We start from the raw sequence: 15,774 nt of genomic DNA on the forward strand, positions 1-15,774 counted from the left end.
TTTTAACATATGATGTGTAAGTCTAAATAATTCACTCAGTGTGACTTCTCTACAGTCTGATAAGTATTCTTCATTGTCGTAAACTACTGATTGATTTTAATTATATTAATATTGTAACAACAGAGATAATATTATATCGTACCTTTTGCAAATGGCTTGGAAAATTAAACAGGGATGGTATTATCGCCACGCTCTCATGGTTAACATTCGGCAGGTCTTTGAGCGGCCTCATGCACTAACATTCGGCAGGTCTTTCAAATTTAATTGTATTATTGTTTTTAATTTCTTCCATTATTAAATGACACTTACTTGTCTAATCCACGTGGACTAAAATCGAGGTTGCAATGTCTTGTGCTGAGGACGAACATTAAGGTATGTGATTAAAATTATTATTAAAGAGTTATTATTAAGAGTTAAGAAAGCCAACATAAGAAACTAGTGCTTATTCTTATCGTGGAAGTAGACGTGACAACGTGACGCTTAGAGTGAAACCTACAGAGCAACAATCGGTCGGCAAAATTATGTTTTAAAAGCACACCGCACGTTATTGTATGATGCCGACATGTTAAGCATGAGTCCGCGGCGATAATATATCATCTTTCAAAATTCTATTGCCATTACTTTCACACTGTTCACTAAAAACACCCGAGACAAAACAAAGGACAAGTATGACAATCGTGTTTACCGCTCTATTTCCACCAGTAGCATGGCGGCGTAAACATGCGCAGACTGGTTTCAATTTTGGACAGCACACCAGCGCTCTGTGTGAGTCTAGTATACTATTATAACGTCTTTGATCAGCGGCGCCGGTGTGCCGGAATTTTGTCCCGCAGGAGTTCTTTTACATACCAGTGAATCTACTGACATGAGCCTGTCGCATTTAAAAACATTTAAATGCCACCGACCTGGGCCGGGATCGAACCCGCAACCTCGAGTGCAGAAGGCCAGCGCTATACCGACTACACTACCCAGGCCGACTACTGGTGTTTTGTATACCTGTTAGGACTGAATGCCAGTAAGAAATTATTTTTTAAATTATTTATGGTAAAAATATGATAATTTTTGAAATTAGAAAAATAAACTTCAGTGATAAGTATTTGAAAGCAGTCTCTAAAACTACGTTAGGAAGTCGATTATTGGCTCATGCAATTGATTGGAGCGTCCACAATGTTCAACATGGTGCGAGATTTCTAATGTTTGCCCGTGCCATAAATGTAGATATCCAACGTTTCGGAGCTACATACACCTGTTGCAAGCATAAATGTTTTATCATTGTTTTTAACAGTTCTTGCACAATCTAATACCATAAATGTACGGTACCTAATTTGCACTGAAAATATATAAATTAGAAAGTGGTGATATATTATTATTATTATTATTATTATTATTATTATTATTACTACTACTATTACTACTACTACTACTACTACTACTACTACTACTACTACTACTACTACGACAATTTTAAACGTGTCTGGTGAGAATTTGGTGTTATTCCAACACGAGTAAGTTTGGTGGAAAACAATATCTGTTGGTGACACTGTAATGTGGCCGTGGTTAGACAGCGGCGGCATATTCTGAACTATTTGAATGAAGTTAATTGTAACTGCGTCATATGTTCGATTTACGGATACTTCAGGGGTACATGTATATCAGCTTTAATCAAGATGTAAAAAAATTGTTGATAAATAGGCTAACTCACTTTTCTAAAATTCTCTACGAGCGAGAATTTGAATTTAAAAAATCTGCGTTCCAGAATTACACAAAATTTTCTCTAGTTTGGTATCCATGAAGGTATTTAAGCACGGGCCACATGTAGGGTTGCCAGATGTCTCGATGTGACGGGACATTCCCGATTTTTAGGAAACTTTTCTGTGTACTGCTCATACCTGTCGCGGGACGCAGAATGTCCCGATTTTAAATATACTGTATTATCCATTCCTAAGCGGAATTGAAATTCGCGGAAGATGCAGAACAAATGCAGCACACATCGTCTTCAGACTTTAGGTATAGGCCTATGCAGATTTAAAAGAATACTCTCCTACCATTTTAAGTCTGTATTTTGATGTTTATATGTTAATCTTAATGTTAGCTTACTTAACGAAAATGTACTTTTGTTCTTTTATAGGGCTTATTAAAATATCACATTAAATGACACAATATTGTAAATTATAACAAATGTAATGATAAATGTTCATTGAAATATTGAAAATAAATTAATTATCCTATACATACATAGGTCCCGCGCGTGGCATCGCGGTCTAAGGCATCCTGCCTAGGACTCGCGTTACAGAATGCGCGCTGGTTCGAGTCCTCGTGCGAGAAGAAATTTTCTCATGAAATTTCGGCCAGTGTATGGGACCGGTGCCCACCCAGCATCGTGATGCACTTGGGGAGCTACGATAGGTAGCGAAATCCGGTTGCGAATGCCAGCTATAATGGCTGGGGGGATCATCGTGCTAACCACACGATATCTCCATTCTGGTTGGATGAGCGTCCATCTCTGCTTCGGCATGTGGGCGTGAGGCCAGCAGCCGGCTGGTCGGTTTAGGCCCTTCACGGGCTGTAGCGCCACGGATACATACATAGGCTACACTAAATTAATACATTATTATTAATTCACTTGTATATCATTTGCAATAAAATGTTCCTCTTTGATATTTTTTAAAATCTGACAACTCTAGCCACATGGCCCTGGCCCAGGGCAGAAATTCGTAGGGGCGGCAAAATTTTGAAAAAAAAAAAAAAAAAAAAGAGCTGAAAATAAATTTCAGATATTCTCCTAACATACCCTTTTTTTATATTTTTTTTGACAGTTAAATGCCTAATAATATTTGCATAAGTTATTGGCACTTGGTGGGAGGCATAAATTGTTTCAGACCTATAGCCGTAGTATTACTGAACTACGGGGCTATGAAGGGAGTATTAAATAATATTTCAAATTAACCAGTTTCCGTGGTGTTATATTCTGTGCAAGACGTGTATTTCTTTAAAGTGTGCTTCAGTGATAATTTATTAATAGTTTATGTTATATCGGATAAGTGAAAAATGTCTCGTGTGTTAACAAAACAGACAGTTTCTGCTATATTTGTGGTAAGTTCGTTCCAGTTAAACAAAAATGCAAATTAACCCCATATACTCAAAAAGCATAGAATTATATTTCAGGTGCAAAGTAGGCGATTTTGTTAAAAAATGGACCTCTAATATTTGTTGCAAAACTTGTACCTCAAATTTACAATACTGGTTAAATGGAAAAAATCGAGCTATGAGGTTTGCCGTTACCAATAATTTGTACGGAACCAACTAATCATAATACAGACTGTTACTTTTGTTTGACTCCACCAGTACAGGGTATGACATCTAAAAGCAAACATACAATCTATCAAAACATTCCATCAGCCATCTGACCAGTCCCTCACAGTTCCGAATTGCCTGTGTCAAAACCTCCGATTAATTTTGTATATGATTCTTCTTCATCACCCGAAGAAGAAGCTGGTCATTCTGAAGCCTTCGAATATGGTACAGTACGAAAGCAGTTTCTCAACAGTGCATCATTTAATTCCCCGAGAATTGTGGTGATTTTAGTAATGAGCATGGTGAGCGCTTTCCTCAAGAAATTTCAACTATGGAAAAAAGATACCAAGGACAGTGGAGTACCAATATGCTAGCAGACTATTGTTGGACTTTAGCCAGTATAAAAGAAAATGCAGAAAAAGAAAGCTGTGATCTTCTGAACAGTGAGTATTTATTGTCATCACCGGTGTATAAAACAGTATTTTGAATAGATATACCGTAAATTCGAAAATTTCTCAAAAACCGTAACAAACAACTGTTTTTTATTATCATATTCGTATTCAGGAGATTCAAATTATATAGAAAACATGTATCACGTGCCCAGCACAAAGAAAAGTTAAAATATAAATAATTGATTAAATGGCGATCTTACTCATGTTCATTATGTAAGCATGTGCGGCTTACAGCTGTTTCGGTGCTATTCGCCACCATCCTCAGAGCCTACTAGATCTCGGCGCTATCTCAACTTCGCTGCCTGTTGTGTGGGTGCATTCGTGTGATGAAGAGTTGTGTCAAATAGTGTGTGTGTTCTGAAATTAATCTGTGTGTTGAGAATTTGACTGGGGTGTGTTTTAGTGTGTCTTTATATTTCATATTGTTCTAGTGAGAAATATACAGACACACTAAAACACACCCCAGTCAAATTCTCAACACACAAATCAATTTCAGAACACACACACTATTTGACACAACTCTTCATCACACGAACGCACCCACACAACAGGCAACAAAGTTGAGATAGCGCCGAGATCTAGTAGGCTCTGAGGATGGTGTGGAATAGCACCGAAACAGCTGTAAGTCGCACATGCTTACATAATTAACACGAGTAAGATCGCCATTTAATCAATTATTTGTATTCAAGTGTTAAAAGTAGTGTACGAAAGATTCAACATGGAGTTAAAATCTGTTGTGCAGTGTTATTGTTCAGGAAGAGGAAATACAATTTTATAGACATAATTTTAAAAACATTTTATTTAATCTATGTACATATCTCAAAACTAATACACTTTACCACTGAAAATAACATACCACTTGTATTGCTAATGAGGCACCGTCTGAAGCCAGATCACATTCACTGTAAGGCAGGTTTGGTACTACACTGAGTTGTTGTAATACCATTACAGCTGAGCTCATGGAAGAAATACTTCAAAACACACTGATTTAACTGGGTTGCTAACGAATGAATACATCTTTAATCAGGTCCAGCAGGTACTGAACTATAGAGCTCTTATTAATCTCATCTCACAACCAATTGAGATGGTATGAGTTCCCTTTAATTTCAGATTTAAACAAGTAAAATAATAACGTTATACAACAAGTAACATTTATTCTCTGATCTAAATCAAGAAAACTGCGAATATTTCAGACATTTTGTATATAAATACCGGTACACTAGATATTTTGTACCTATTCAACTGCATCATGTGACATGTAACTGAAATCAGTCAGTGATTAAATACACACATCAATAAACATACATGTGGACACATACTTCAACTATATGTTTATGACTTTTCTTCAGAAAAGAGGCTAATATTCTTTCATACATTTTATCATATTTAAATGCTTAAGATAGCTATCTATTAAAACAATGTCTCTTATTTGATATTTAAGGAGAAAAATTCACTCCGGCGCCGGGGATCGAACCCGGGTCCTTGGTTCTACGTACCAAGTGCTCTGACCACTGAGCTACGCCGAATTCAACCCACAGCATCGGATCGAATTCTCCTCCTTCGATGTTTCCCTTTGTGGCCTGACTCCAAGTTAGGCATATATGTTGACGTATAATATGTCCAATGTCAACTGCCATTATACTGGGAGCGCACTCAGCTGAATGACTTGTTGGCCGGGAATCTGCAGTTATTATGCACTGCTAGCTGAGAGAATATTATAGATTGGAGTCAGGCCATAAAGGGAAACATTGAAGGCGGAGAATTCGATCTGGTGCTGTGGATTGAATTCGGCGTAGCTCAGTGGTCAGAGTGCTTGGTACGTAGAACCAAGGACCCAGGTTCGATCCCCGGCGCCGGAGCGAATTTTTCTCCTCAAATATTAAGTGTCAATATTACAGATAAATTCTGTAGGACAAATTAATACAATCTATAATGTCTCTTATGTCTCAATTTTTTTCTGTAAGCAAATGTGAAATTGACTCTTTTGTTAGAATCACACAAGTTAAATGCAAAATTGTACAGAGTGTTCTGAAAAAATGTTCCAATATTTGGAGAGGAGGTAGTATGCATAAAAACCAAGAAATAAAAGTCCTACAAACATGGGTCCTAAAATTACCATCTTCTGAGAAATGAGCAAATGTTTACCATTACTATAAGAGCAACATATCTTCTACTGTGAGCTCTTTGGCAATAAACAAATGAGGAAATAGAATGCAACCATTTGTCACTATGTATTACAAACCGTGAAACCTGTTCAAATTGGAACCTGAATAATCCGGAATCCTGTCTATTTCGGAACAATTTATTGGTCCCATCGAAATTCGTATGTATTATGTATAATTTTTACTGAATAAAACGGAAACTGCCCAACGTGGAAACGGAAAATGCCTGCTACTTTTAAAAACGGAAATAATATTTTGGGCACACTGTTTTAATGTAAACTATATTTTGAAACAGCGTGTAATTTCAAGGAATATACGAAATTTGTAGGTCACTAAGATAAAAATAAGTTCACTTTGCAAAATTTTAGAGGGTACGAGAGTATGTTGGCCTGTCAGTCATAAATTGTATTACCCTGTTGACTAGGCAGACGAGTCCCTTCAAAGATTTTCAATGCTTCACACCCGTATACTGTCGTAGCTAGACAGAGCGCAAGCGTAGTGATTTCCAGGTAAAAAAAAAAGTTGCATAAAATGTGGCATTAACATTAAGTGATGAAGTAAAAGTTATCGAGTTAAAGGAAAATTAGAAACAAAGTCTATGTGAAATAATATTGAAGTACAGTTGTGGAAAAGTCAGGTGTGACATTAAAAAAAAAAATAAAGATCGTAATGAGTGGGCAGCTTGTGGCCAATATTGGTGAAATAAAAGGAACCATAAAGCAATTGTTTATGTGGAAATAAATGAACTGTATTGAGAGTGGGTTCTTCATGATCTTTCGAAGAACATGTCAATTTCTGGATCTATTCTGCAACTGGCAAAGAAATTAGATAAGCCAGAATTAAACGCTTCTAATAGATGGCTCCCAGTCCAATTAATTAATAATGTGCAGTGATATACACTACAATATTATAATATAGTGTTAGATATTAAATTGAATGAGATCAGTAACTTTAATGTTTAATGACTACCGGTAATGAGTGAGTTACGATAACATTTATACAGAAAATCAGATTTTAATCAAGATGATTCACCAACGGAATAACCGACAGAAAGCTAATTTAATATGCATAGTGTTAAACGGAATACTTTGTACTTCTTGCAGTTTGCGGCATGTCATTTTGTTTTTCATGTATAAGCATGATAAAATATTCCATTTTAATTTCACATCTGAATAATACGGAAACCTGTCCACAACGGAAAAAAAAATTAGGATCATGTCACTTCCGTCGTGAACAGGTTTTACTGTATCAAGAGGATGCTTAAGCAGATGACAGTACGTTAGAGTTCATAATCGTACTACTGCAGTAGTATTACTGTACCAGTCAGGTAAGTTAATTTCGTATCTGTAATACGTAGTGACAAACGGTTGCATTCTGGTTTATTTGTTTCTTACCAAAGACCTCAGAATGGAAGATATGTTGCTCTTACAGTAATGGTAAACATTTCTCAGAAGGCAAAACCATGTTTGTAGGACTTTTATTTCTTGTTTTGATGCATACTACTTCCTCTTTAAATATTGGAACCTTTTTTCAGAACATTCTGTATATGATAAAGAAAGAAAAGACATATACATCTGTGGACTGAGGTGAACCTAAGAATTTGGCATATTTCCTTAACTTATAAATAAAAAGAACAATAAAAAAGGTTACCTATGTGCACTTACAATACCAATTTAATGTCCAATGAGAAGCAAGCAAGCGATTAAATAACTTGTGCGTGTTCATTCAGTCTACTGACAAGATAAAACCAGAAACATTTCTGATAATCTAGTACACAAATTCGAAATTTCACAATAATTAGTCTGGTATAAATATCTCTCACTCAAACATTTTTTGATAATTTTTATACAGAATATTTATGATTAGAACTCATAATAATACTGATGAAAAGTTAACCAATTTTTCAAATTTTACCATCCATAACTTCCCTTCAACACACACCAAATATGTTACCTTTGCCTTGTATTCAAAACGATTTATTTAACTCTCAAAATATAACTCTGTCCTTACTACAGTCTTTAAAATACAGGGATGGACATTCTTTGTGCATATTTCCGTTGACTTGTGGAAAAATTCTGGTATCATATTTACGATAAAGACATTTCGTCATTCCAATAGTAAAGTTGTAAACAGTGACATTGCCAGTGAGTTTGCATATCGTGGCTTTTTTAAACTATGAATAGGCTTTTTTTCTGAGTGTTAAATTTTATTGTATAATGTGATCACTCATGAACTGTTTCTTTGGTCGCTCATTTTCTTGGTATTACACTATCACTAATTATAATCGTAAAGGAAGAAGTAGTCTGGTTATACCTGTAATTGTGAATTCGCTTTTATGAAAATGAGATGATACAGGTTTTGTTTGATGATAGTAAAAGAACACTATGGTAAAATTACGTAACAATTAGCTGCAATTAATGTTACAATGATGTACCGAATTACATATAATGTTTCTGTGCAGGAATTCTGCATTACCATATAGGGAAGAATCAGTAGAACGGAGAAAAATGCAGAATTACTGCTCCCTGTAAAGCTGATTTGAATAATTTCAAGGGGAAAAATTGTTTAAAAGTTTAAAGGGCACCTAGAGCATGCAACCTTTTTTATTAAATGTCAGCTGAAACAGCTGACCGAAGGGTTCTATCTGCATGAAAATTTGTGGTGAGGTTCTCTGAATCATAATATACAATTTTTTTAATGTTAAAAACGAAAAATCTAATTTTTTCAACAACATTATTAACAAAATTTCATATCAGTGTATATTTATTAATGTCATTAAGTACAAATAAAATAAATAAAATAGTAAAATATATTACAATACGTTTACCTTCATTTTAGATTAAATTTAAATGAGTAGGTCTATTACAAAAATGTTGATCAGTAGACCCTGGATTTCCATGCAAATGCATGTTTTTATATAAGCTCCTTACACTTCTCAAACTTTGCAAATATTCGTTTTATGACTTATCATTCCAAATAACTATACTTTTTCCGTGCATGTTTTCATGTTTTGGCTTTTTTTTGGGGGGGGGGGGAGTAAATTAATTCATAATGCATATTTTGAAGATTTTAGATTTAATAGCACATATTTAGACTTTTCATTTTATGAATGTTGCTTCATAGAATCTGGTATTTCCATGTTATTTGTCTATTGAGAAAAAAAAAATAAAAGAAAGCTACCGGTAATGTGGTTTCATGGCACCCTACCTGACAACTAGTGTTTTGGACTTTCCACTAAAACACTCCAACAATTTTTGTTTAATGTTAAAAACGAAAAATCTAATTTTTTTCAACAACATTATTAACAAAATTTCATATCAGTGTATATTTATTAATGTCATTAAGTACAAATAAAATAAATAAAATAGTAAAATATATTACAATACGTTTACCTTCATTTTAGATTAAATTTAAATGAGTAGGTCTATTACAAAAATGTAGATCAGTAGACCCTGGATTTCCATGCAAATGCATGTTTTTATATAAGCTCCTTACGCTTCTCAAACTTTGCAAATATTCGTTTTATGACTTATCGTTCCAAATAACTATACTTTTTCTGTGCATGTTTTCATGTTTTGGGTTTTTTTTTTTTGGGAGTAAATTAATGCATAATGCAGATTTTGAAGATTTTATATTTAATAGCACATATTTAGACTTTTCATTTTATGAATGTTGCTTCATAGAATCTGGTATTTCTATGTTATTTGTCTATTGAGAAAAAGAAATAAAAGAAAGCTACCGGTAATGTGGTTTCGTGGCATAATACCAAACAACTAGTCTTTGGACTCCTAACAAACTAAAAACACTCCTTTTGTTACACTGGAATTTTCAACTCCCAATTCTACAAACTGGAGGCCAAAATACTGAAAGAAAGGAAGGCAGAAGCAGCATGCTTGTAAACATCAATTTAGTATATTTTTATGACGAATTATGAAGTGCTATAATGCAGTGGCGTAGCATGAAATTTTGAGCAGGGGAAGCTAACTCAAGTTGTCTTTCATGCAATATGAGAAAACGTATTACAAAAATATAGTCTTAAAATAAATAGTAGTCAATGTCAAGTCAGCAGTCGAAGATTGGTTGGAACCTCGTAACAACAATAAGGCATGACCTCAAATGGTACGTAGTAAAATATGATTTCACGCTTTACACATATCTCTAACAAATAGACATGTATACGTATAACATTAGCTCACTCCCTGTCATACTTAGAGAAATCACAATATTAACGATCAATAGATAGAGTATTAGTATCATTACGTAAGTATGCGTCTGTGTTTTGAGTGTGTCCTTCATTGACAGCAAGGAAGTCGGTCATTTGTTTTTTAGATCACACTTTAGTTCGTAAGTCAGTCTTGATAATAGAATTGTCCTAAAAAATTCAAGTAAATTGGTGTCAGGAACTGTTATTTCACTCATTATTTATTATATCAGCCACAATGCACACTAACACTTCAACTGAACACAACTGACGAAAAGGGATAACTCGGAAACTACTTATTTTCAATATCAAAGCTAGCTTCGTGCGAGCCTTGCGACCAGGATCGTTTAGTTAGAAAGGGATGGAAAATCTGCGGAGTGGGTTACACAGAAGAATGAGTGAAAGAAACAAGTCTGCTTGGAAGCTGGTGTGTGCAGGCTTCTTGTTTACTGCTGCATCACAAATCATCCTGAGCTGCCGCATCACAATATTTAACGCGTAAATATAAATTCTATTAAAATTAGTAAATAATTTTGTCCATAAACTGCAGGTTTATTATTAAATTATTATTAACTGGGGAAGCTGAGCTTTTTAGCTTACATTGACGCTACGCCACTGCTGTTATGGCTCCTGTTAGAACTGCAAGAGGAGATTTTGTGTCAAAATGGTTTGAGGAAAAGTAATGTCTAAGAACGAACGGTGATGTAGCCTAGTTAATTATGATTGTTGTAATAAAGACGTAAGTTCTTGTGTATTTTGGGGCTTGTGATAGTGTCGTGGTTAAGGCATAACGCTGCAAAGTCTGAAGATTGAGTGTTCCATTCCCGATGAAGTCATGGTCATGTAGAAATGCAAAAGACTTACAATTCGGCCTCACTTTGTCCCAAATTTCTTCACTTAAGTATGCAGCTGTCACTTCTTGTAATGCAGAAAGATCATTTTCTGTGTTCAAGAATGTGCTTCAGATAAACACATGAACTAAAGTGAAGAAAATTTGGAGAAATTAGTTGCAATACACTCTTTCAAAATTAAATGAAAATGTAACAGCCCTAATGTAGAACTCAATGTAGTTGGTGCATATTTTTACTGTTTTCTCGCGAGATAAAAATTTATGTACATTTAATATGTGATATTAATATGTTCAAATTATTGTGTTATATTTTAAAATATATTCTTTTTAAAAATTCGCGATTTAACAGACTTTCGATTTAACGGATATCCATTTGCTCCCAATAGTCTGTTAAATCGAGGGTTTACTGTCTTGACAATTGCAAAGGAAACTGTCAGGATAATTTTCTTACAAGTTAGCACAGTTTACACACATATGCATCTGGTCGAGGGTTAAGTGGCATAACCTTATTCCAAGATTTTGCAGTAACATGGATTTTGAAACTGTTAGGAATAGGCCTACTAAGATGTATCCTGGAAACTTAACCGTTACGTAGATTCGGTTATAAAATATCAATGCAGACTACCGACAATACCAAATTACATAGGTTGGATAAAAAGTAATGGCAACACTGCTGTCACGTGATGATGGTGCGTTCGAGAGTTGCCAGCTGTGTGGACATGAGCAAGGACTGTTAGATGAGTTAGTGCAGCCAGTGGCGACAGTACTCTGTCAATCTACTGCAGTGTGTAGAACACTGACTTTCATCGGATAGTGCGAGTGCCCTAAGACAGTGTTTACAAAACTAAAGCAACGTTCCTGGATCAAAATTGAAGTGACACGAGGTCGTAGTGCACAAGAATGTTTTCAGGGACTGCATGAAGCATATGCTGATGCAGTGTTGCCATATCGCACAGTGGCATGATGGGTTAAAGCGTTCCGGGAAGGCAGGGATGTGAAAGTGATGTTCACTGTGGCATATGACATTGATGGGGTAATACTGCACCACGTTGTACCTCCAAAGCAGACGGAAAACGCGGACTACTGGAACATCCACCGTACTCACCCGATATGATCCATGTGATTACAATCTTTTCACCAAAGTGGAAGAACCACTGCGAGGGACCCAGTACAATATCAGAGATGAAGTTATCCGTGCTTTAGGGCGGTCAATAAGGAACATCAACAAAGATGGACGCACTGATGGTGTACGACGTCTTCCAAACATTTGGCAAAAGGTAATAAATAAGGGGGGCGACTATATAGAAGGTACGTAAATGTTGTACCCCTGTGAATAAAGCCATGTCAGAAATATAGAACTGTTGCCATCACTTTTTATCCAACCTTAGTATAATAAGCCAAAACAACTGTGAATATACAAAGTTATGCATCTGTGGATATACTGATATTATCGACAATGATGTACACTGAGCATGGAATTTAGGCTGCTACACACCACCCTGTATCTCTATAGAAATGCACTCAGGATCTTGATTTGAGTACGATGTCTGTATTTCATTAGATTGACTTTCATCTGTTTACTAATTTAATAAAGATTAGTACATTCTTGGCACTTCCTTTTTGTTGTAGGTATTGAATTTTTCAAGATAAAAGTCTATTTCTTACAACACATTTACCTTCAAATGTTTATAATGCAGGTAATATGAAATACAAGAGCTAGTCTAATCTGAACACTGTTTTAATTATAAATTAACAGTATCACATAAGTTGTAGTGGATATCACTACAGAGTACACAAAACTATCTTATTCTGGAAGTATATTTGTAGGTATGCATGTAAAATGCAGTCAAATAAAAAATAAATACATATGGTATGTGCCTTTTGGTAACTGTCTTTCAGTCAATTTATACCAAACAGCTTCATACTATAACAATACTGACTTCTAAGTACAACCACATAAAAAAAAAAGAATTGTCAATTTCAAGAGAAATCTGATAAAGTAGTCTTATGCCATATCTACTCATACAAATTGTTTGTGCAGATGGCGTAGTTTTTCAACCACGAATCAGTCATACATTATTAATATATTTGTTTTTTTTTTTATCTAGCACATGTTTTTAACACACTTCCAATGAGTCTATGTCAACACGTATTAACCGGAGATTTCAGTCGCTTAATTTCCTTGTAGATATTTCAATATTACAGAATGCCATTCTGAAGTCACTATCAATTTTTGTCTCTGATTTTAGTTTTAGTATTATATTAGTCATTAATAACGGTTTGATACTGTACATTAAAGCTTCAAAATTACTGAAGACATCTCATAACCTGTAGCGAACGTAAATACTGTATCATCAATTTCGAAATAAAAATATATGTGCACCATGTGAGACAAGCACTCGTGATTTCTTAAGGTTGATAGCTGAGGATGACACACGTTGACACTGCATGTTCAATCCCACAAGACGCTGAATCATACAGTAGTTTCTGGATTACTCCAATCGTCTTGGCGATCTTTGCTGTCACTACGGCTGTTGGATCCTGAGCGGTCGAGGGCATCCTGTCTTGATAAGTGACTTGAAGAAGGAAGCATCACTTTACTGCAGTTGAGTCGCAAATCAGAGTCACTGAGTTGTTCATGAGAACTGAAATGTGAACCAACATCTGCGCTACTGGCCACACTACTTATACTGTCACTCACTGCCACCAGGTGGTAGTAGTTGCTCGTCGGTTCCAACATCTGACTCAAAGAAACAGACGAGCCACAGGATGAGGAGACATAGTTCTCTGCCGCAGGTGTATTGTTTTCATCTTCGGATAAAGTGCTTATGAGGGGGTCCAGATTGCCGTTGTCGGCTTCGTGCACCTGAGGTTCTTTGACGTCTTGTTCCTGCTGTTGCTGTTCTATCATTTTTGGAGGAGATACAGGCGTCGTTTTAACAGAAGAGGGAGAGTCCTCACTACTTCCAGAATGACTGCTGTAACCGCCTACTACGGCAAAGCCACGGTTAAGGAATTCAGATGCCAGGGTATTCATGCTGCTATTGGCTGCTGGGGTGGATATCTCAGACACTAGAGGGGTGCTCTCGTCATCGCTGTCGATATCAACATTCTGTTCTGTTTCCACACTGGCCATTGCTGAGGCGCTCGAGTTGTTTCCAGCAGGAGCAGCAACTGTACGCATTATGCGGTCCTTCAGTCTGTTCAGTTTCTCCAAGCTCGAAGTTGGAGTTACAAGGAAAGACGGAGAAACAGATGAATTTCCTGTTACTCCTTCAGCAAGGGAACCATTCGATATTTTAGCACGGAGGGAAGAGGTAAGACTCGTCAAAAGGGATGTAGAACCAGTCGGTTGTGACTTAGGGTTGTTACGACCATCGTCAGCAGACCGAGAACGAAATGCAACATGGTGTTTAGGAGAGGTTGGAGGAGTTGTGTGGTCTGCACTAAATTCATCGCCAAGAACTAACAGAGAAGAAGGTCTTTGGCGCTGTTTGGACTTCGGCACAGCACTACCACTGCCAATACTCTGTGAACTGGTGATGCTCCTAGAGGAACCTGTACGCTGGAGAATACTTTGTAAAGAGCCTCTGCTCACTCCTGAAGCAGAATCAAGTTTGGATGGTGGCAAGGGAGGCTTGCCACTCATGGCCTGCTCCGTTATACATGTCCCAGACCCCCGTTGCTTGCGTTGCTGGACAGGAGTTGCACTAGCAGAACTGTCGGCACTTGGACTGCAGTCCATGTTGGAATCGTGGCTACTACTTCCGACGCTAATGGTCACTGGCTGCCAGTGCGGATGGTGTAAAGGAGACGCCTGGAGAAGAACTACTTCTGTCTCACCCAAAGTATCAACAACGCTACTGCCTTGGCTGGTTGTTCGCACCCGACTGCTTCTCTGGAGATCTACACTCATCCACATGAAAGCAGACGTCAAACAAAACAAATACATCACTTAGTAAAATATAATTTAAGATAAAGATATTGCAAAAGTCAAAATAAGAAAATGTGTTAATAAAACAGCTCGGATTTCATTCACCAAAATATTGGAAACAGATTAGCGATATATTGAGTACACTTGTAGTGATATATTGAGTACACAGACGTAACGAGCTCTGAATAGAGCTAGAATATCAAAGCAACAGTCGTCGAGCTTGTTTGAGTGAGCATTTGATCCATTCAGAATGTGTATTGTTATTCATCGTAATAGAGATCCGCGAACCATTGATTAGTTTTGTTATATACTGGGTGTTCATTTCAAAGTGTGTCATGACGTCACTGTTGTTAGTCGGCGATTTGAAGCAAGTTTCAGCTTTTATGTCAGAGAAGTTGCCTATTATTCAAGGCATTCAATCTGAACTTGAGAACGTGTACGGTATAACTTGAACGTCGTAGCAACAGATGGCGGTCTGTACGGTCTGTGTGCTACCATAACCTCTTTCGAACTGTGTTTTGCGCGGGCAAGTCGCACGCAGGGTATTTGTTATCATCGGTTAAGTATGGCAACATTCCATAACACAAATCAAATGCTCCGTGTCCATGTTGACTGTCGAAGTTAATGTCAAATATTGTACATAAGTAATCGTCTTCACCCTCTCCCCATTTCCCTACAGTAAGAAAAAAAATTCACCTCAGTTCGTGTTTCCAAATAGTTCACATTCCTGCCACTACCGGCGTTACCGTACATATCGGTAAGTACTCTTCAGAATGAATGCCGTACTTGCCAGGCAACTTCTCTGGCACATAGGTAATACGCCTTTGCGGAAGTTTAGGCAGATTGAATTCTCTAGGCTCATTGACCAGCCACATGACAGC

At 36.6% G+C, this 15,774-nt stretch overlaps 1 protein-coding gene across 8 annotated transcripts in view; it reads right to left on the minus strand.

Annotated features, from left to right (window-relative positions):
• Window positions 1-4,527: 4,527 nt before the first annotated feature.
• Arms (Ankyrin repeat-rich membrane spanning) overlaps window positions 4,528-15,774 on the minus strand; it is a 240,880-nt gene continuing 229,633 nt past the window's right edge. For 7 of the 8 annotated variants that reach the window (XM_069816810.1, XM_069816808.1, XM_069816814.1 and 4 more), the window contains one exon: window positions 4,528-14,865. In XM_069816810.1, coding sequence (XP_069672911.1) covers window positions 13,433-14,865 — 1,433 coding nt within the window. In that variant the 3' untranslated portion in view covers window positions 4,528-13,432. The remainder of the gene's footprint in view (window positions 14,866-15,774) is intronic. The other variant, XR_011330235.1, reaches the window with a different exon arrangement.

The sequence above is a fragment of the Periplaneta americana genome, chromosome 17, assembly GCF_040183065.1.
Source record: "Periplaneta americana isolate PAMFEO1 chromosome 17, P.americana_PAMFEO1_priV1, whole genome shotgun sequence".
Classification (NCBI taxonomy): Eukaryota; Metazoa; Arthropoda; class Insecta; order Blattodea; family Blattidae; genus Periplaneta; species Periplaneta americana.